Raw genomic sequence first — 23,596 nt, forward strand, 5'->3', positions numbered from 1 at the left:
GAACGCCTTCGGTCGTCCATTGTCCAGGTAGATCCAGCCAAATTCATTTTTTAATTATGTATGACGAAATTAGATACAATATTAAGAAATATTATAGCATCGTGAATAATTTTCCTAATCATTTGAGAGTGGAATGTTAGGTAAAGCGGGCTCGTAAGGACGCAAGGTCGCACATATGAACCCAGACGCGAGGTACGTACGCACGTACGCAGGACGCGCGGTCACACACGCGTGAAGCTCGTCCATGAGCGTGGACAGGAAGCATAAATTTCGTGCGCGAATGCCAAACATAGTGCCGTGAGAGGACACAACGTGTGCGAGTTTCCTACGCTTTCGTGGAGCTTCGCAAGAGCGGCGAACTCCACGCCTTACGGGAGCCGGAGAGTGTCCGTAAGTTTAAAAAAAAAAAGGAATGCGATCTCGACGTTTTACGTCGCACCGTTCCCAAATGTTACACCCTTAACACCGAGGCGGCTTTCACCGCTCTCGGAGAAAACGCGGGATCAATTTTTTTTCGAATTGTGCGGACTCGATCGCGTGCTGCTTGTTGTCTCGCGATTTTCCGATTTCTCATCTGATAAATGATAGCAGCGTATGAATCGCGTAAAAATATATTTTAATTTCTACATAAGTGTAAAACTTTGAGAATAAAAAATATCTCGAGGTAGAAAAATCTAGATGAAAGCGAACGAAGTGAGATATTTATTTTTCTCGTTGTTATTGAAAATTACCAAAAGTTTACCTTATAAAATTCTCCTGTAAAATCATTATTTGCATTTCTATGCAAATATATAAATTTCTCACGGTAGGAAAATCTACACGGAAACTCCGAGTAAAACGAAATCCATTACTTTTTATTATTATTGTAAATTGTCAAGGAAATCGTATCGCTGTTTTTCTCGTGTTATTACCTCATCAGACGAAGGAAGATAGAGTTGTCGAATTTTTTACCGAGCCGTCGAAGGAGACCGCGTTTAACATCGATTTAAACCCGGCTTCGAATTCGCAACCGGCGCGTCGGCGCGAGGTACAAAAATGTCGCGGCACGTCGCGTGTGTCGTCACGGCTCGCGGCGTCGGTAAAAAGTAGAGGAAAGGGACGGTAATTCGTTGTAATTAAAGCGGCATAATTAGGACAGATAGCGTCGCGTCGCTCCTCTTCATCACCGCCGCCCTGCCTTTGTGCCGTTCTCTTCATCCTCCTCCCCCTCCTCTTCCGTCCCCGTTCGAGAGGCGGAGCGAAAATAATCCTGTCCTCTTTAAACGCGACATGAATTCCGCTTAATCGCACGTCGCCAATTTTCGCCGGCTTTTCGCGTAACCGGCTTTCATGTCCGTTGCCGAGGAAAAACCGTATGGCGCGCGCGCGATTTCTTCCCTCCGATTTGGCAGGCGCGTCCGTTTCTCCTAAACAAAATCCCTCTTTCGTCGGTCGTCGTAAATTCGTGCACTTCGTCCCGGTGTAGGATTTTAATGCGAGACGCGCGTACTCGACCTCGAACGTCGAAAGTTCCCTCTTGTGTGTTAGTCGTGTTGCAATATCGCGCCCATTTTCGACTTGCTTGAAAGGTATTCTCAAGAGTCACCTATCTTTCTTCCTCCTCTTCTTCTCCCTCCTTCTCTCTCTCTCTCTCTCTCTCTCTCTCTATCTCCCTCTCATACAAATATGGGATCCGTATTTTTAGAAAGTAACAGTGCGACAGCACTTTGTAGTATTACGATTCCCCTCCGCGTAATCCCTCTCTTTCGCCCCTCCTGCCCTCTGTGCCTCTAGGAAGGCATTGACCTTTCGAACTCTTTTTCTCCGGCGCTCGGCGACCTCGCCGCGTGAAATTCTCGAGCGACGCGCATATTGTCGTGCCCCTGCGGCAGGTTCGTGCTTTATCACCGTTGGCACAGCCGCGCGGCCGCAGGACTCGCTTTCGAGGCGGCAGTGACTAGCGAGAGAGAAGCCGACAGTTATATTCGATTTGGCTTCCGAATTAGCGGAGCCCCCTTCATGGATCTGTTTCCGACGTGAACATTTCCGTTCGCTTCTTCAGGGTGAGATGCGAGATCGAGCGATAGTTAGGTTCGAAGAGGAAACGCGTCTTGTAGGACGCGGATCGATCGTCCCTCTCGTAACAGTTCGGTAGGAGCAGCTGGGTGCGTTCGGAATTGTTGCTTCCGATGAAGCGCGCGATGTCGGTCGCGAGCTGAGCAAAATCGCGCGGTGCGCGCGAAGTAAATAAAAATCTGTCCCGATTCGATTCACATTCGTTGTCAGGTGTAACTTGGACCGTTTGAGATCGAGAAAAGGTTGAAAGAAACTGGAAAAAATATTTGCAACTATAATCATCGTAGTGAAAGAATTATAGTCAGGAGGACCGTTTTTCTATTAAACGTTAGAGGGAAAAAGCGCCAAAACGGACACGGGTATGGTAAACCGACATACCTGTATTTCTCGGTTTTAAAGTATTGAACTCTGCCGGACGAAACATGAATTTCGCTGTAGCACTCGATTTTAGCGTAGCATTTAATTTAATTTAGCATAATAGTCGGAGCTGAAATGGCAGTTTGCAAGCACGTTTAGTTGTGTTTCACTAGCGTCGTTTGATTTTTCGTTGTGTCGCAGTTTTTGTTTGGCCGTCTTCCTGTGTATTCAAGTACAATATCAGCTGCAATTCTTTTTTTTTTTGGACAATGCTATTTTATATTGACAATGCCATCGCATGAATTTTAAACTTTCTACATCACGTGGATCTTGCGCCAGTCTCTGTCCTCTGTCATTAAACCACACAAGAAAAGTTAAAGCTAGGTTGTTCTGTAAACCGACATATCTGAGTTTACAAGTCTTTCAACCGACATTCTTGAACTTTGCTGTGAAATATCTCACACAGTTGAACACAGTTGAAGTTATCGATAACTGATTTTTTCCTGTTTTTCTTGTTTGTTTGTTTAAGATGTCGGGAAGAAGAAGTCAGAGGAACCTTTTCCACGTAACAAAGGAGAATATACATCGCAAAATTTTTAAAGTTCTAAAAGATATGTAAGATTAAAGATAACATGTAAGGATATATAATAAATATGCAAGATAATGTGACTTCAGTACTTTTATTTTATAGTTTTGATAATTTCCTACAGGTATCATTGGTATGTCGGTTTTGGGGCCTAGTTTCTAGAAACGTCGATCCTCAAGTATCTTAAATAATAGTTATTTTCATAGGACTACCATTTACTTTAACAGAGAATATAGAAATATTGCTATATATAAAAGAGAAATATTACTGGTTTGCATCAGTGTACATAAATTTTAGTTTTACACTTTCAATGGAGCTTTAGAACCCAAAAATTAAATATTATGTCAATTTTGGTACTTTTCCTCTATTATAGTGCTAGTGATGATAACCTTATACGTGTTGCTATTTTACTAGTTGAAACTAGGAAAAAAGATGTTGAGGCCGAAAATAACTATAAACTCTCTCAGTGTGATGTTACTAAAATCAGTGACGGATAGTGACACACTTTTCGGGATGACGTTTCTGATGCTAATATTATTCCAAGGGTCCCTAAACTGTTTATAATTAAATTAAATTTTATTTAATTATAATTAAGCGAAAAGGGGAGACTGAAACAGCGCCAACGGGGATTCTCGATATTCCCGTCACTAGATTTTATGTAAATTTGCTACCGATTGAAATTATAGTTACTTCCGGCGCCAATTGTGTTTTCCTGTTGTTCAAGCAAAATGTAGTAGTAGCAATATGCGTGTAAGATCGTTATTATTAATACTGTAGCAACATTTACTGTATCGAAAGGATTCTGCCCACTATAATTCTCTCGCTGCGCGATTACACAGTTACAAATACTAAAATGTTTTGCTATGCAAAGCAGACACGGGTCGGGCCAGGTTATATTTAATAACGGACCAGACCGGATCGGGTATTAGTGGACCTTGAATTGCGGGGCTCTGGGCGCGGACCCGCCGCGAGTTTCGATTTGGCGCGTTTTTAGAGACGCGAAATACCGAGAGAGAGAGAGGTTTCGCAAGGGCATGTGTGCCTGTTTTTGTGGACTCCGACAATTTCGCGCGGGGTTCGGACGGATGTTTAACGATCCGTGAGAATCTGTCCTCGTCGGGAAGGGAAGCGGTTTGATCTCCGTTTCGACTGTGCGAGAAGTTTCATGTGTTCATTTTGCGGGCGGCGGGCTGAAACGAACGGACGGCCGAGCGTAGGAACGGAGGAACAAACGGGCGGAAACTCGCAAACCGTAGCCTCACATCCGCGCTTTTTGCGCGAAAAATGGGCAAAAACACTCGTGGCGCCGTGAGCTGGGGACTGTACCGTCGTCGTAAATTGACGCTCGTAAAGGTCGGTTTTACGCCCGCTTTCGTGGGCTTCGATATGAGGTCCAATTCGCTTACTCCTCCTTTTCCTTCTTCTCCTCGTCCTCCGCAGGACCTTCGGACCTTTCGTCCGTGGAGTCGCTCGTTTGTGTAATAACGTTCGAACTCGTAGCTTCGTCATCCGAATGATGATATCCGTGTCATTTAATCTTTTCAGGGATACTGACATACATGCGCGTTCAATAAGGTTCAACATTTTTGTTATAATTCGAGCATTGCCGATGAAATGTAATGAGCATTACCGCGAATAAATTATTCACCATAAAACTCTACGACAGGAAAAAGAGAAATTCTATTATATTTGATTGACGAGTGTCAGATTTGTTTCCTAAAATTTCCTAAAATTGCATGAATTCACCCCTGAAGAGATTAATCTTCCGCTATATTCTTGTTCAAAACTCGTAATTTGTTCGTCAAGTATAGCGATCTCTCACAAATGTTAGACCAATCTTTCTAATTATCATATTTCACGTTGATAGCTGCGTCGATTTCCATCGATCGGAAAACTTAACGTTGTTCGCCATGGGGGTTGAACCGCACTGTGATACCACTATATTCCATTAATTTACATATTAAACGTGATCAACGATGCATGCAACAAACTAAGTACATAACTAATAGGGAGCCAATGAATCAAGCAAGCGAACGTGTGTTAGTAATATACGCACTGAGGAAAATCCTACGAAAATTATAGTAATTTTCAATTATATCTTCTAGTTTTAACCCGAAAACTAACAGTAGCAACACATATGTGAGGTTATTACCACTGACACTATAACAATATTTACTGGAGGCATGGTTTTCTTCACTATCATCCCTTCACCTGTGCGACCGTAGATACAAATACCAAACATTTTCCTCTTCACTGTAGTATCATAGTAAAATTCGGTTACTCGTGCCCCTACATCCCTCGAGCCTCCCTCTCGCTATTTTTCTTTTTTTCTTAAAGATCATCACCTAGTTATTCGCGATAGGCGGAGAAACGTAACGTTAGGTCTTGGCGATCGCGCGCAGAGCGGTTCACTAACCTCCGTTCGTCCGAAATACGCCGCGGCGGTGTTCCGTACGCGTTATATATCGCGCTCGTGCAACATGTAATTATTCAGCAGCCCGGAAAGCTCGCGCGAAAGCTCGCACGCGCGTTATACGCGCTACGATCGTCGGAATTGGGCCGCCCACGCCACCGTCGTCGTTCCTCGTCGCCAACACCGTGTGCCGTACCGAAAAAGCGCGATAAAAGCTTTCTGGCCAGATGGGCACCGACGTTGGTTGCGCAAGTTCTTCCTCCCCACTCTCTCTCTCTCTCTCTCTTTTTTTTCTCTCCTTTTCTCCTCCTCTTTCTCTTGCTTTACATTTACCATTGCTACATTGTACCGATCTTACCGTTCGAGAGATTTAATTTTTACACACGCGGAGGAAAGATTAAGAACTGAAGTGCGACCAACTGGGAGCTAAGGACTGTACACCGAGAGAAACTTCACTGAAATTATAGTCATTTTCGGCTGCGCAACTGTATCTTCTTCTGACTCCAACCCAAAAGATAGTGGTAGCAATTTCCAACGGCGCGCGTAATTGGAATAAATCTTTTCGATTCAATAGCGATATTATATTGAAATTAATACTTGAGTTATTGAAACAATATATGATGTATTGGTTTCAACGATATCGCCATTGAATCAAGAAGACTTATTCATCGGGAAAAATCCCACCGGAGTTATTTCCGACCTCAACCTATATCTTTTTGGTTTCAATTCGAAAAGTAGTAGTGATGTAACGTAAGGTTGGTATTTATTCAATAGTCTTTTTCTCCCGTGCAAGCTGTCTTCTTTTTCGCTTGCATCCGCACATGTGTGTTACGTTGAATATCGCGAGAATTCGCGTTAAACGACGCTTGTCATAAAATTTCGTATTCATTAATAATCCTCATTAGAGAGATCTAGTTCGTATCGTTCGCACAAACTGTCATTAAAATTAATGCCTTCCGACATGTGTGATGTATCGTCTTATTTTGTTTGCAGTTACTTCCCCTTTTATTTTCATCCGCGAGAAACTTCGTAACAATTACGGACGCGAGAATAATTTATAATCAATGTGTATGTGCGTGTATGTATACGAAGGGGGAGAAAATATTCTCTCCTTCCCGAATTGGATTTTGATTTTTACAGCTCGTGCCCCGGCAGAAGGATCCTCCTTTGGAGAGCCGGCCATGCGAATACCGCGACGTCCGAATAGCATACGTCAAAATCAAACGGTTTCTATTTATAAGTTTAACGGCGCGCGAGCCAGCGGCGGCGACGGCGGTTTCGATCGGACAGACACCTGTTCTCATTCAAACAAATGCCGTCCCGAATTATTATTTCAATCTGCAGCATCGTGCATACGCACGCACGCACGCACGCGCGGACGCGCACGCGTGCGTGAGAGCAGACGCTTGTTAATCGGGAGTTCCTTGCCTCCTCCTTTGCGTCGGAGCGTCGCGCAAGAGCGTCGTCCGGAGCGACGAAAATTGTCATTTCACATCGAGGGAGTTCTCTCGTCGGGGACAACAATATCCTTCTTCCATTATGACCACAAAAATGGCCGAGAAAACTATTTTTCCAGCGAGTGTCGCTAGAGTGTCAGTGATAATAACATTACGTGGCATGTTACTACTATTGATTTTTGCGGTTAAAATAACAAAAAGATATCGCTGCAAAAACGGTAATTTTCGTGAAATAAATTTCGGTCGACTCGAGAGACAACGAAATGTTTTCCTATGATCAATTTCAAGCGGATTTTACTCCAGCAGAATTTTCATTTTCTTCGGGCCTAACTACTCAGATGTATTATAATGGGGGAAAAAAATGAAATATAAAATGTCATATAAAATGATGACTTTCCGACATTTTTTCGAAGAAAAAAATGATTTCTAGATCACTCGAAGAACCCAGAGAACTTCTTGATAAAACTAAAGTTGCGAGTTGTCGGACACCCTTTATATGATATATTAGGATTTGTAACCGTGGAGATTGATAATGTCGAATGAAATTCGCTTCGTTTCTTAATCTCTTCGTCATCGAATCAAAAGTCGTCCTACAATCGTGAAGAACCTTTCGAGTTGTGTCGTAGTCCGTTTCCTCGTGGAGACTCGAAGAAACGCGGCGTGTAAAGATTAATTGCATGGTAAGGCTGGCAAGTTTTATTCATCGCTACACTGATAACCGATTGAAAACAACGGTTACTTATCAGTCTTAAAGTTAAAATATCTAAAATGCTATTGAAAACACGCGAGATATCTCGAACATGGTCGAGTATTATTGTATCACTCGAATATCTGTGAAGTATTTAAAAACCCTCGAAGACTTCTTAAGTTGTTTCTGCAAAATTGCAGGAGGCACATTGTCGTCGAAATCTCTCTCTCTCTCTCTCTCACTCAGCATATGCATGTGTGTGTGTATGCTTACGTGCGTGTGTGCGTGCGTGTGTATGTGTGTGTGTGAGCGAGAGAGAGATTCTCGGTCGCGAACGGACGCGCTCATACGCTCTCGCTTTTATATCTCCCACCGCGCGCTCCTTTGCTTCTCTCGTCTTCGCGACCTCAATTCCGCTACATTCCTCTCAATCGCGCTCGGTACTCGCGTAATGCGCTGTTTTATCTCTGTGAATAAATCATCAAAGAGATAGCACTTTAAAATACATATTTTCCCCGAAGCGCACGCGTGAATCTCTCGTGAGCGCGCTTCGTCGGTCGTTCCGTCAGTGACGATCCTCTCGTCGACGCCGAGAGAGGATTCTCGATTTCCGCGCGAGAGAACGATCTCCCGCCTCTTCTCTCGCGTCACTCCCAAGTCTACCTTCGCGAACCAACGCATTTACGACCGAATGGACAAAACTTATACGAATTATAATGGATTTTCCGTTAAATTAATTTTTCCTCGAAGCCTCTCGAGAAAGCTCTTACTCGGCAATTAGATGGTAGCGATTGTCTATCATCGGGTGTCTCAAATATAGAAATTATATTTACATCTCATTATTCGTATATCATGACTTTATACATAATATAGAAATTATTCATTTCGATATTCTATTTTTTTTCCTTATTGAAATGTTTTAAAACCAAAATAAGATATCGGGAAATTTTTTTATAATAACTCGTAAGGTTTCACGCACCTTCTCCGGCTGGCATTGAAACCGCCGTTTGGCCAAGGAGACCAGCGGGTATTCTCCAAAATGTTTAAAAGTGAGAGACAGGAGAGAAAATGCCGGAGTCTGTTTTGTTCGAGTCCTCTCCCGTCTCGAGCACATCCGTAGCACCTACGGAGACTGTCTTCCACCGTCGGCATATAGGTCACTGGGTATGCTGGCATATAGCAGAGTGGGCCCTTTGTCACGGGCCCCGAAAGATGTGGCCCGAGGAAGTCGTTTCTCTCGCGTCTTCTTTTTTCCGCCCGGCCCGAGCGGCTCGAGCGCGAGCAGAAAAAAAGGCGCAGGAAGAGGAGGAATCGTAGAAGGCCGAGGAGGAGGAGGAGAAGGAGTTGCAAGGGCATTGGGCCCCGAATACGGTGCGATAAAATTCTTACGAAACTCGCGACGCACGTATATACCCGCATGCAGAGCGAAAGGGAAGAGGAGGTCCTCCTCCTCCTCTCCCTCCTTCTTCTCTTCCTTCTTTTCTGGGTTGAGCAACTCCGCGACTAACTAGCCGGTGAATATCTTGCCTTCCGAAAAAATTCAACCGTCGAAAGGTGCGTCGCGTGTGCGCGAAAGTGGATCTCGAATTGCAATTTTTGCGAAAATCCTCCCTGGATTTTATTTCTCTCCTCTTTTTCTGGTTCCGGTGGTGTGAAGAGATCTTCTCTTCTCTTCTCCTCTTTCTATACAAAAATGTAACTTGATATATCATCAGCTAAATCTTGGTACATTGAGAAAAAATGGTACTTGTAACAATAATCGCATAAGTGACGGAATTATGGTCGAGGAAACCATTTTTTTTGCAAATGTTACCGTAGTGTCAGCGATAGCAGCTTTACGCACATATTGTTATTACTATATTTTGCGGGCGGAAAATAAAATCTGGTTGCGTTAATCAGAAAGGGAACAACCAAGTGCGTTCTGATTGAAAAAGAAAAACAGAATTTCTAATTCTTATGAACTTAATTGACTTAAATGTGACCTTATAACCAGAAATTCTGTTTTTTCTTCAACCAAAATGCATCTGATTGTCCTCTTACTGGTTAATTTAACCAAACTTTTTTTTTCCATGTGGGTTAAAATCAGAAGATACGTATATAAGTATATAAATATATATAAGTTGAGATAAAAAATGACTATAATTTTAGTAGGATTTCTTTCAGCATAGCTGAGCTTCCAGCAGCGAATATTTTTTGATGTAATGTGCGTAAGTTCAAACAGCTAATAAATCAAGTTTTGTTAACGACAATGTTGGTTATTCCCATTTCCAAGAAATATTTTATTGTTAGTCGCCATAGCGACATTTCAGCTCCTTCTGCTGATCCTTTTTCTACGTGTATAATGCTTTAGCCTTGGGAAACATAACTGATAAATTAAAAATCTTAAGAAAATAAGTAAAAAAGCTTGGAGGAAATTCATCCGTCACGAAACGACGGGTTTTTTTTTTTTGCCGAGGCGATACTTTCTCCTCGTGAACTTTCAATCGTGCGACTTCGCTCGCTATTGCTCAATTTTGTAAAAAATGTTCGTCGTATTACAATCAGGGGCCTATGTCGCGCCCGTCTGTCGAGTTTCTTTCGCGAATTTATCGGGACGCGCGAATCGGCGTACCCGCGTGAGAGAACAAATTGGATTTAAATTTATTCACGATCGATATATCTTCTCTTGATGTCACCGATCACAATTCATTACCGCTATCTGATAGCGGTGGATAATGTTTGTCGATGATTTATATCAACAAGGGCCATGAAAGTGATATACAGCAACGAGTCGTTATTAAGTAAGCAGATTGCCGCTAATTGAAATTGTCCCCTGTTGTGTCGCAATTAACGTATTATCGTTTTATGTACGGGGTGTTTTTCCACGTAAACGATGAAGATTGTGTCGATGTATTCCGCATGAGAGAAAGAAGAAGAAGAAGAAGAAGGAAATGTTACGTAAATACAAATCCGAAAGAGACTTCTCGTTAACAAATTGTTCCCGAAATAAGAATAAAGTTCCAAATAATAATTTTAATAATATAGTTGATTTGTATCGTGTCATTTTTTTAAATTTAAGATTATTTAAGACTATTATTTATAAATTATTATATCATTTTGGAAAGTTGATTTTTATAAACGTTCTTTACCTTTGTAATATATATTTTTTCTTGAGTGACTGTGTGTAATTATGTATGATATATCAGGGGGATCATTTTCCGTAAATAGATGGGTAATACTAGAATATACTTCGGCTTAATTTTGGATCTCGAAAATTTCCACAGATATTATTAACTTATTTATTTATTTATTTATTCAATCGGACTGAATTGCAAGCCGATCGAAATCATAAATCAGAGATCTCGATTGTGACATTTCCATCGTAACTCGATCGTTATTCATGAACAACAGGTAGCAGCTTGGTTTTTCTTGTTTTACAAGTATATTTCCAAGAATATATTATTTACTGTTTTGCCTCCCGACAATATTACTCGTGTTATTTTTTTGTCGTTTTTATGTATTCAGCCGAACAGCAAATCAGAGTTTCTCGATGACGGATAAAAATATAAATTCTATAAAAATGCCACGTATTCTTGTTATGAATGATTTTTATATATATATATACATATTTTTTTTTTATTTTGACATTTAACAGTTTAATTTATTCGCCGGAGCAGAGCCGTGCTAAGCTCTCTATTTCGCTACGACGACAACAATAACAACGATGACGGCGACGACGGCGACGGTCTGTGTTCGTCAATAAAATAGTCCGATTTTTCGTCGCTCTTCCGACAGTCGGAAAATTGCGTAATCGGCAACCCGACAACGGTGTCCGCTCTCGTAAAAATACCGGAGTATATAACGGAATATCCTCCTCGCTTGTCGCTCTGAAAAATGCGTTTTCGCACAGGGCTCGTCGTGGGTGGGCGTGTTAAAAGGTTGTCAATCGCTGTCAAAAATAATCCGGATAGACGCACGTAGCCGTCTCGACTCCCAATTTCTTCATCGTTCGAGCGCAGACGCGTCGATGTCGGAAACGACACGTCGGAAGAACGAAAGACGATGCGCGGATGCTGCGAACGAGAAACCTGTTCGTCGAAGATTGAAAATTGCAAGAAAACTCTCGGGATCTACACGATGCAATCGAATTGGGTCACCAGCCAAGAGGAACCTTTATTACTATATCGCGCGATTATTATCACACAAAGTGTCGCTATATCTGGCGTCAATCGACTAAATAAATTGGCGACCGAACTTTCTCACCTCTATTTTCAACGTTTGTCTGTTGTATTCGGAAAAATAAGAATCGTTACAAAAGTATATCACACGGTGAGACAGTAATTGTCACCGCTTTGAGAATATCACCGGAAAATACAAATATTTTATTTACCATTGGATGAAGACGAGAAACGTTTACACTTGCAGATTCTCGAAGTGATGGGCCATGGTAGGCATTAATGTACAAAATCTTCGTTCGATACATTTTCCCCTGCTCTCACATTTCGGAAATATTCGAAGCAGGTAATAGTTATTGCCTCGCTCTGTATAAAAGATTAACGAGGCGGCGGGAGAAATGCCTGGAAACGAACTCACTGGGGCTCGCTTTCTACTTTTTTCTTTTAGGGTTTCTAGGGGATTTCTTTTAAGGACGCATTTTTCCTACGCCGGAGGAAGTGTAATTGCGGAGCCGGAGCGGACTAATGCGGAATTAATTCCATGTTCTGGGTTTGAACGGCTTGACGAGCGGGATCCGGAATTCTTCGGTAGAATTCTCACGGGATCGTCGTGGGAGGGGCGAAATAAAAAGAAACGCGAGTCCCGAAAGCCCGCTCTCGCCTCGTTATCTACTGGAGAACGCTTCGATTGTACAGGTGGCTGCGCGTCTTGCGGCTTGCTCGTGGGCGGTGTGGGCGTATCGATCATTGATAGATCGCGAAGGTCGGCCGCGCTTCGCATCGATAAGGATCTCTGTGATTTCCGGCACGACTGTGTCGCGATCCCGAGCGCGTACAAGTCTTTGTTCCCCGCGACTGATGCACCGACGCTGACGACGCGAACGCTATGCGCACTTGTTTGCTCCTCGGTGAGCCGCAGCTGCGCGAAAATCCCGGCGCGATTTCTCCCTCCCTCTCGAAAAGGTAATGCGCTCTAAAATTATTTACCATATCGTTACGCGGTTTTCATTTATTATTACACGTATTTTCATGTCTTACACGGGGAGAATCCCGTTTTTGAAATAGATGTTAACGTTCAGATCGAGAAAGAGTCCTGTATTCAGCATGCTAGAATACAGAATATACCCGCGTCACTCGAGATATTTGAAGGAAGTGTGGAAAATTGTTCTGAACGTTGGAATAACCTTAACAGGTAATTAGGCTATTGGTGCTTTATTCGTACACGTGTTCGTCTTCGGGTATCGTAAAGTTCGTCACAGTGACGGAATACTGATTTCACGCATCGCTTTTGCTTTTTTAAACAAAGGGGTGATAAATCAATAATAAACGCGTAATGTAGTTGGAAAGTTCTAATCACTCAGTTACATTGCGCATTATAGAGAGCTGTTCTGCGTCAGTAACGGAATACTGATTTCACGCATCGCTTTGGTTTTTTAAGTAAAAAGGTAATAAATCAATAATGAATGCGTAATATAGTTAGAAAATTCTAATAACTCAGTTAAATTGCATATTATAGAGAGCTATTCTGCCGGCTGTCGAACGACAATTTTTTACAATGTCAGGTTAAGAAAGTGATGCAAAGATGTTACTTATTATGGCCAGTTTTACTTACACGATTGCCGTAATATAAAAATTTTCGCCTCAATATAAATACATCTCAGACGTACAATGTGGTGTGTATTGTTCGATGAGAACTCCCTCCGCGATTCAGTTCAATTTAGTTCTCCTTATTTTATCCTAACGCGATTGTTATTTCCTCGAAGGAACTTGAAACACGCGCGGAATACCTACGATTGTCTCGATCTTTTATTGGCCGCATAGTTCGCGTTAAATCTCAGTCGCGGTGTGTGTGTGTGTGTGTATTGCATTACATTGTCCTAGTTGCATTTGTTTCTCGCGTTTCTCGCGCGCCTCGGACGACAGGAGACGCGTGTGCGTTCACACAGAGAGCAAAAGATCGCTGCAAAAAGCGGCACAGCCGAGGGGGCAATAGGAACCTTAAAGTTTCGGGCGAGGTTCGTAGCCTGTAATTAAGCGAGTCAAGCACAAGCAGGGGTTGGGGGGGGGGGGGNGGGGTTGGGGGGGGGGGGAGCAAGGGTGGGGGCCGTGGATTTCTCGAAATAAATTATCCCGCGAAAACCGCAATCAAGGATGTCGTTCTATCGCCGACTACGGTCTCTGGAATTCCCAGGGAAGAGAAGCTCGTCGAGAGGAGGGGCTGATAAAAGAAAGAGAGAGACTGTTGTTGCACGCGTCCGTTATTGTTGTTGTATTGTCGGTGTTTCGAGGAGAGTTCACGAGCCCCTCCGTTATCGAAATGAATAATACTTGATACGCCGTTATCTCGAAAGTTACGATTCTATTTCGCGAATTATCGAAGTCACCGCGTCACCGTGCGTGCGTGCACCGGGTGTGTTCGGTAATTTATGACACAACCGGAAAAACGCAGCCGATAAGTGGATTTACGAACGATAAGTGCGTTTGTGTTGCGGAATGAATTGTTACTGCCGGGACATTCGCCGGCATGACGAAGCGGACGATGGATAGGAATTGCGACGGGGAAATTGTTCGAGTGCGACGAGGTTCGGTATTTTCTCGAAGCCGGTGCTAAATCGGAGTCTGCGTCGCGATTTCTGTTCAGTCGTGGCTCTCGCCGGGAAAGCACGATAATCATAAAATTGAGCGATTAGAGAAATAAGAAGAGGGAATATTAAAAGAAACGAAAGAAATCGAAGAAAAACTCTTCGTACGCCGAGATTTCACTCGATTTTCAAGATCAAAATTTGGTAGAAGAAGGGGGGGGGGGAAGCGAATTAGAAGCGCGTCGCGTCCTCGAAACGCTCAATTATACTTAGCGTGCTTTCAGGCTTAATTAGCCCGTTGATTCACGCGAGCGACGCGCTCTCGTGTGCGTTTCCAGGTTTAAATGGTGAGGAGGGCCCCTCCATCGACAACATCATCGCCACGACCACCACCATCGCCATGTACAATTTGAACGTGAACGTGAATCCCAGCCCGACGGCTGGGGCTGCCGCGGGTCTTCTCGGTGTCGCGGCGGCCGAGGTCACGCCAAGGACACCGGAAATCGTAAACTCCCTGATCGCCATGACCAATCCCTTCGAGGGGTACAGCAGCAACGAGAAGAGCAGGGACCGCACGGACTCGACCAGCAGCGGCGAGCCCAGCCCACCGAGTGTCCAGCACACCTGCAGTCAGCTCATCAAGGAAGGTAACGCATACAATATATATTCACATCGGATTCCGCTTTAACCAAGGAGAGGATAGAACGGATCTTCGAAAGCCTGATCGCGACTGTTGTGCATTGATTTGCGAGATTTGTCACTTTTCGAAAGATGTGAATGCGACGCACACCGTGCCGGAAAGAATTCTCCTGGATAAAATGCGCGCTCGCGCAATAAATCAACCTCTCACGTTAAACGCGTCAAATGAGTAGCAATTATTTTTTTATACATAATTCCGTTCAACCCGGATATTGAAATGTTTGCGTAGCATGTATTTAACGCACTTCTACCTGAATTCTTAGACTGTTTCCCGAGCGGGATGTACACTCTTTCGGTCTCTCTTCCTTCTCTCTCGCTCGTTCGCGACGGTGCATACATCCAGCGCGACGCATTAAATCGCAAATCCTGTTCCTTTCAAATTGCGTCGTTACGCAACGGACACGGGCGGAGGATCGTTATCGTAATTGCCACGCTGTGTTTGTGTTTGCACCGGTTGTGCCCCCCAGTGGGGGGGGGGGATCGATCTGNTAATTAATTGGAATTAAATTGATTCCGGACGATGACGAGATAACCGTCAGCGAGTAGCCCGCTGTCATATATCGGGGATATATATTTCGAGAATGCTTAGCACTCCCGAAATTTCTTCCAGTGAAATTTAACTCGTAGAGTGACAGCCGAGTAATCCGATTTCGTGCGATTTTTTCGCTCAAAGTGCACTTTTCCATTCGAAATCGTCGAATGATATTTTTATTCGAAATTGAAGGGCGGGAACAGGAAAAAATTAAGATTCGGTGATTTGTGTTTTCTTAATAAATATAGAAACGTATAATCTATATTGAGATGAGATCTCGGTTAATTTAAAGTGAAGATAAAACTTTGAAGATGAAGTTGTATCCTAAACTTTTTCAGATTTATCAGATAAAATAGTTGCTACTGAAAGAAGTTCTTTAAGGATTACAGCGCAAAAATCGACATTACCTGAATATTAGAGCACACTATATTGTAAATTCATCGTACATAATTATTTTAACAATCTTTTCTCCCCTCCTCCCCGCCTTCTCCGCCTCCTTCTCGGTTACTCAATAATTCCTCGAAGGCCACAGGAATGTTCTTACGCCGCTCGGGAAATTAGTGGCGGGTGTAATAATCACTATATCATTGTCTGCGACATTACTATGTAACGCGCTGTAATATTTTCAAGTTCTCCAGACGGAAGTTTATAATTAATCGCGGTGTGACGCCGAGCCAAGGAACTCGCGTGAAATAAAAACAGCCGTATACATTCGCATTCGCATAATCTTTTCTCGATCTGTTCAATTCTGCATAACGAACTGCATACTTCCAACTGCGTACTTCTATTTCTCTACCTCTGGTCGTTTCGAATTTTCGAAACTGCGGATTCAGAGAAAGAGAAAAGAAAATGGCAAAATGTAGCACGACGAGTTCTGCTAAACGCTGTTTGTTTTTGCTGGCAAATGCTCCTCGCTGTAGCGTCCAGGTTCGAACTTATAATCAACTAAGCTTCGACATTTATTTAATATATAATTATCATATATGTTAAATAAATGTGTGACAAATAAAATAACTTAGATGAAAAATAAATACAAATATACTATTATATAATTATTAATGTATAAATAAATAAGTGCCGATGTTTAATTATTAATTAGAGCAGCTACGATAGTCGTTCATTCCTGCTTCAAAGAAGCTACCATGATTACAGTTCCTTCTGTTTTCTTTTCCGGCGCGTCTCATGGCCGTCGCAGTCGCATTTAATCACCGAGCTCGATCAGTAAAGCTCCTTGCTTTTCTCGTATACGTTAATTTACAGGATTATAGAGATTGATATTTTAATTAATTATAATCGGATTGAAGGGCTGAAGCTGACGCTGCAGACGAAGAGACTAGCCAACGGCAGCGGCGACGAGGGCAGGAAAAAGTTGAAAAAGGAGGACGGCAGCGCCGACGACGAGGAGGAGGAAGAGTCGAGCAACAACAACAACAAGAGTGGGGTAAGGATCCTTTGCATTTATATTTATTATTCTCGTTAATTATCTTATTATTGCGTCGCTAAAGACGATAATGCCCGATTCTTTTGTTTTATGTTAACTCTGCGCTTTATGTATACCACTTTAACGTAAAACTCTCGCGACCCTTTTTTCTCCGCTGCAACAATCTACGCGTATAATTTTATTAATTAATATCAATTCGCTAAAATTTCATGACTATTATTTTTTACAATTTTGACAATTATGATATAAAACAAATACATCATATGAAAGTGAAAGAATTCCCCCCCCAGTCCCTGGGAGAGCGAGGTCTTTCTGGGTCCTTCCATCGAGGCGGATTCCTTTCGCCGCCGATTCCTTTCGATCCTCGTGTCCCCCGCGCGCGCGTGTCCTTGACTGCCGTCGCGAGTAATCTCGCGCGGCGAATAAATTAATTCCGACGGGCGCCATCGCGCGCGCGCGCAGTCTTTTTCGGCGGCACTCGCGAATTTGCATGCCGCGCATGCGGATCGGGATCGTTTGTTTACGGCATGAAGTGCAGATTAGCTAAAATTAGCGAAATTGCGGGCGCGAAGCGACGCGCGCCTCGCGCAATTTTAATCGGCTCAGGCGGAATCGCCTTTACAATCGCGCGATTACGTCCTATCTCCGGCCGCTCTGATATTTCCATTTTCGTTTCGCTCGCGAGCGTGCTTTAACGTCGCCCAGCCTCGCTACTCCGAATCTAATGAATACGTGATACGTGTAAATTGCGCACGATGGAATTCCGCGGCTAAATGTATAGATTTTCGCGGTGCGGTTCATCGAAACTTCGCGCCAGTTGCAATTAGAATCATTCACCGTCGTTCCCCCTTAGAGTCCGCGGGTGTCTTCGGACTTTTTAGTAAAAAAAATGGCCGGTTCGTTGCTAAAATACCTATTTATGAAGAATGTCTACGATATATCGAAGTCGGATGCATAGTACGCACAATAGCAGTTGAGAAAATGTATTCTTCAATTTTCGAAAAATATATTCCTTCATCACTTCATTATTACTCATCTCCTATATCTTAGAGTAACGTTCATTTGCAAATAGAGTCCTTTTGGTTTGACGACTTTCAATTTTGCGGTGGAAATGATCTCTCAAATTGGTGGGAACGCGCCGGTGCACGAACGTACGAAATACAGTGCAAGGCGAAAGTGGAAGAAGAAACAAAGAGTATTGATGTAAAAGCGCGCGTGCGATAAGCGAAGTGGAACGTGGTAAGGGAAGAGTGAAGTCTGTGAGTTTTCGTAGACACGTCCGTAACGCCATGACGCGTCCCAATGTGTTCCCCGATTACCGTATCCGAGGATCGCCTTCCGAGCCCCACGTCAGACGACGATTAGCATCTCCGTACGAATAGCCGCTAATTCGCGCGAGAGTGCAACGAGCCGCGTACGATTAATACATTCTCCCTCAGACGAGACTTATCGATCGTTATTAATCAACGTCGCGCGCGATCGATGGGTTTCTAGCCTTCTTCTCTCACCTTTTTTTTTTTTTTTTTTTTTNATTCGAAATTAGCATCTCGAGTGTTCACGAAATATCCGAGAATTCGAACGAGGACTCTACCGTTTCGAGGAGCGTGTGAGCAACAATTTTTGGCGGAAGACCCCACAATTGCACGATTCTTTGAATCCTTCGAATTTCTCCTCGCATCCTCGACAGCTTGATATCCCAGGGATCCGAGTATAAAAGCACACAAGCGAAGTTGTCCAACGAAGTTGGTAAAATCGGAGAGACTCCCATGCAGATACATTTTCCGAGCTCCGTTCCCGATGTCGCAAAACTAAGACCTCGAAATTCCTGAAATTCTGAGCACGAAGTTTCGAAGACCCACTTTAATTCGGTCTCGATCCAAGATCCGTCTTAATTCAAGGTCCATCGTAATTCGAGATTCAATCTTAATTCAAAATTCAATTTTAATTCGAGAAAAGTTACACGATCGTCACCTGGCACGTCAGACTCCATTGATGCTATCCTGTTCCCCAGGCATGTGACATCAAAAGTTTCCAGCCGGGAGCATTATTTGTGCATCATGATGGTTGGTAATCTGCGGCAACGATTTCCCTAAACCAGCAGTCGTGATGAGCAAATATTAAATAACGCGTCTAATTGGAAATTCTCCACGTTATTATGCCTAGAAAATGGGACAGTTTTTAATTAATCGAGCCTGCTATACGCGGGACTCGGCAGATCGCAAATTTCTTGCGCAGAAAAAAAGTGCTAGATTCAAATATAAATAATTTCTGAACAAGTCCAATACTCCTTGGCGAATTTTCCCTCGGATGTAAATATTTACTTTGGCCCAAGTGAAATATTTCCCGATTAAATTATCCAAGCGAAATAATTACTCGACGCGCGTTGAAGTTTACTTAAACCAAGTGGAAATAAGCGGCGGGAGTATCGGAGTTAATGATTTACCTGTCTGTCTATCGCCACTTTCCCGCACAACCAACAATACCCGGTCGAGAGGGCAGAGAGGAAGGATAGAAGACGGCGGGAATCGCGCGAGGTCGCGGGGAGCCGACGGGTGTCTGACGTTTTTTTTTCTTTGTTTGCTCTAAAGACACATGGATGGCGCTTTTTGCAGCTGACGCCGGAGGACGAGGAGCGGCGTCGACGGCGGCGCGAGCGCAACAAGATCGCGGCGACGAAGTGCCGGCTGAAGAAGCGCGAGAAGACGGTGATCCTCGTGCAGGAGTCCGAGATCCTCGAGACGCAGAATCACGACCTGAAGTCGCAGATCCAGGAGCTCGAGACGCAGAGGCGCAGGCTGGTCGATATGCTGAGCCTGCACACGCCGACCTGCCTGAAGCAGAGCGCCGACAGCGCGACCTCCTACCAGCAATTCGCCGAGCCGATCCAGCTGCCGAGCTACCAGGACAATTTCGTCCAGCAGGCGGCGGCGCCACCGCCGGCCCTCAACCAGCCGCAGAACTGCGTCACCGAGTACCATCCGGTCAAGGTCGAGGAGTACGAGACCGATTTCTATCGGCAGGGTAGCCCATACGTGCCGACGACGTCGGACGCCGGTTGTACGGTTTAGCAACGTCGTCCTCGTCGTCATCGTCACCGTCGTCGTAAGGGGAGGGAGAATCTAGTCGAGAAGCTCGGACCTGCGCGCACACTGTCCCGTAACTCACGAATCCTCATTTCATTCTAAAAGCCACTCCGCAATGTCCGTGAGAGCATGGCTGTATGTGAGCATCGAGATTATATTCAAGATAATATTAAAGACCTTCTAAAGGGCCCTGGGTTCATTTTCATGCGAAGGGATGAGCGACGAAGCTTTCTCTCACCGGAGTTCAAACGGTGAAATTTTCTTACTCGCTGAATCCCGTAAAGCTAGTGATTTTTAATAATACCGGTGCGGTAAGCTTTAACATCAGGTCATACAAGCGAAATGAAAATTACTCATATTCGCTTATGATCTTATATTACAGCTTGCTGTGGCTGCGTCCCGATATTTATCGTTTTCTTGCTAGTCCTGAAAATCTATAGTATACGTAACACGAACTATGGGATTTCAGTGCTGACAGTGGATATCGGAACGGATCCTTACAGTCGCGTTTTACAGATTTACAGCTACATTCTCACGGATATTATGAAGTAGCCTTGATAGACAGGCGACCCCGTGTTACTTTGCTCTCAACAAACGCCATTGTTCATCGCGACTTTTGGATTTTCAGAGTTATGTAACCAACGGAAATGCTTGGAGTATTCCGCTTAAATCGTCTGATAGGAAAGAGTGGATTTCCAACTTGAAAGTACACAATGTTTCCGGATCGCTGAATCCGCAGAGACAGATTTTGCGCAGCGTTCTAAATTTTTATCAGCGGCTTGTTACCGCAGGATCCACGGACAGAGTATGGAAGGCGGAAGCCGAGTGGAATCTGTAATCTGCAGTCATTTCAATGCAACGAAATGGAAACATACGCGTATCTCGCTCGGTTTGTGCCACCAATTTGCTCGGGCAGTGGCAACAGATTCTGCTGGTAGAAGGCGAACTTAATCCGGAGATCGATAGCTGTGGATCTGATCGAATCTGTCGTCAATCTGCCGCAGTGTGCCGGGCACATTGCTAACACTTTGCCCATTGGTATAATTCAAGTTGGAAAGAAGTACAGGGAGAGGTGAAATTTCTCGGCGAAATTTCACAAAATGTTCCAACATTAAGTCGGAAAATGATTAAATGGACGAGAAGGTCGAAGAAGAGATTTTTCGATGTATTTATACCGCGCGTAACTATCGGAGAAAGGAGAGGGAGGGAAAAGAGAAAGATAGAGTATGTATATATATATATATTTTTGTATATATATTTTTGTTCCCTTTCGCGCACTTGTGGGTTTCCAAAAAAATTTGCTATTTTCAAGTGCCATTTGCGTATTTCCAAGTAGACTCGCCTTAAACCAATTTATTAATTGGTATGCATACACACCCACATACATATACATCTATTTTCCTCTTTTCTCTCTCTCTCTCTCTCTCTCTCTCTCCTTGATTTTCGTTTCTTGTAATTTTTACCTGACTCAATTCCCCTCCCCCCCTCCCCCTTGTCTTTGAGAGAGTGAGATTATATAATTACGCGTGTATTTAATTTAAACAACACACTCGACGAAGTTGCGGTTAACGATGGCGGGCGCAGAATGATTATATGCATTCCACATATGAAACGGTCGGAGAACCGAAGTTAGTCGAAACACACTCGCGTCGCATATGTTCGGCGATTTTGTTCTTCCTCCCGACTTCGTCGGTCCAAGCTTCTCCTCCGTTGGCCTCTCCCTCCCGTAAGTCCGTAGTTCATAAGCTCGTAAGTCGACACTACGCGTATTGCGCAAACGCGAACAATGATTTATATATGTTCTTTCGTCTTCCCTCTCGTTCATCGATCTTCGCATTGTCCCCTTTCCCTCACCCTTTTTTTCGTATCTTCTCCCTCTTCCTTCCTTTTCTAACGAGCTAGTTATACTCGAGAATAAACGTTCGACGTAGAACGCTTTGAAGACATTCCTTCGTAATAATCGTACTGTGACATTCTTAAGGCCTTATTAATATAATCGATGTAATGTAAGGGAACGATGAACCGTCTCGACGATGCTCGCATACGACCCTGAAAAAAACAAAAGAGAGAATGAGAGAAATGTCGAAATCGCTGTGATTCTTTCGAAAGTCGCCTCTGTGTGAGAATCAGAATTCGATTGAGAAAATTGTGTGTTTCCTCTCGAAGTTTCCGTTAAAAATTATCTCTTTATTTCCTCACATGCGACGCAAACGGAAGAATGCGAATGAGCTTATTAATCGTAGATTCACTCGGAGGAATATTTATTTGAGTAAATTGTTTTCTCATCACTCTCGTAGTCTTTCGATCAGACAGGGGCTGTCTGAGATGCGATTCTAAGCCCGGTCGAGTTCGCAGCGGAGGAATAGCGAATAGCTCCGCGAACCTGCTTGTATTCCCGTCGCGAGTCCTCGGACACGCGCTCGTGTGAATAAATTATCTTCTTTTTTTCATTTTTTTTTTTTACGCACGTCAACGCGTGCTTGACGTCGAACTGAGCGCAAAAAAGAAAGGAGAAGAAAACCGGCGAGGCGAGGAAGCGAGCGTCGTCGTCGAGCATCGTTGAGCATATCTCGTCGTTAACAAAAGCGAGAATCAAGACACCGTCTCGTCGAGATTCGGGTATTTTGCGAGTAGGTATCTCGGATTCGTCGCCAGTGAAAGAGAGAGAGAGAGAGAGAGAATACACGCGAGTAAGGGTTCAGACATAAATCAAAGAAATGAGGGACGAGAAATTAAATATAGGGGATTAGGAATAAGATATTAGAAATAAATAGTGTGAAACACAATAAAAGAAATGGAGAATAAGATATAAGAACGTTTCCACCATTTTTACTATATATATTTTTCCTTTTTTCTCTGATGAATCTCTACTGTCATCATTAATGTTTTTATCATTTCCTGATAATTGTTGTTTGATCAAAATTTACTTTCATTTGTATATTGATGATCATTATTAGATATTTTGAAAGTTATATAATATATATATATATATATATATATAACGCAAGTTATAAGGAATAGAATTTCGATAATGTTCCCAATCCTAGTTCTCCATTCCTTTATTGTGGATCGAAATGGACTGAAATATGATTATCCATACGTCGAAATTAATCCCTCGTTCCTATTCGTTCGAATTCGCTGTATTTATATCTTTATTCCTTATTCCTTTCATTGTGTCTGAGCTCTCCCAGTGTCGTGAACAAGTTCTGTATCGATATTGATTACGACTACTGTCGAGTGTCGGAATCGATAGCGCGCGTTCAAGAGAGGATACTTATAATAATACGAAGTAACGAAATGATATTTAATATTATTATTGTATGTATGCATATATTTTATATACAAACGCATATATTATATATAGAAATATATATATATATATATATATATGTATATATATATACACACACATAAATGTAGATATATACGCGTGTGCTCAAAGTGTAGCGCGAAACTGGACGAATGCGTTCTGCAGTCGCACAGTTGCGACCGAAACATCTTTCCGTGGATCTTCCTCGGAAGAGATAAAAAGACACGTAAAATTTTTTT

General features: G+C 43.2%; 1 protein-coding gene across 2 annotated transcripts in view; it reads left to right on the forward strand.

Annotated features, from left to right (window-relative positions):
- The window catches only part of LOC106748318 (protein fosB), a 33,607-nt gene extending 12,127 nt beyond the window's left edge, over positions 1 to 21,480 (forward strand). The window contains exons 2-4 of one of the 2 annotated variants that reach the window (XM_014626710.1): positions 14,631 to 14,939; positions 16,828 to 16,964; positions 19,553 to 21,480. In XM_014626710.1, the coding sequence (XP_014482196.1) occupies positions 14,693 to 14,939; positions 16,828 to 16,964; positions 19,553 to 20,032 (864 nt within the window). In that variant the 5' untranslated portion in view covers positions 14,631 to 14,692 and the 3' untranslated portion in view covers positions 20,033 to 21,480. The remainder of the gene's footprint in view (positions 1 to 14,630; positions 14,940 to 16,827; positions 16,965 to 19,552) is intronic. The other variant, XM_014626711.1, reaches the window with a different exon arrangement.
- The last annotated feature ends 2,116 nt before the right edge of the window (positions 21,481 to 23,596 follow it).

This window comes from Dinoponera quadriceps, unplaced genomic scaffold (genome assembly GCF_001313825.1).
Source record: "Dinoponera quadriceps isolate SergipeBrazil2010 unplaced genomic scaffold, ASM131382v1 scaffold2723, whole genome shotgun sequence".
NCBI classification, from domain to species: domain Eukaryota; kingdom Metazoa; phylum Arthropoda; class Insecta; order Hymenoptera; family Formicidae; genus Dinoponera; species Dinoponera quadriceps.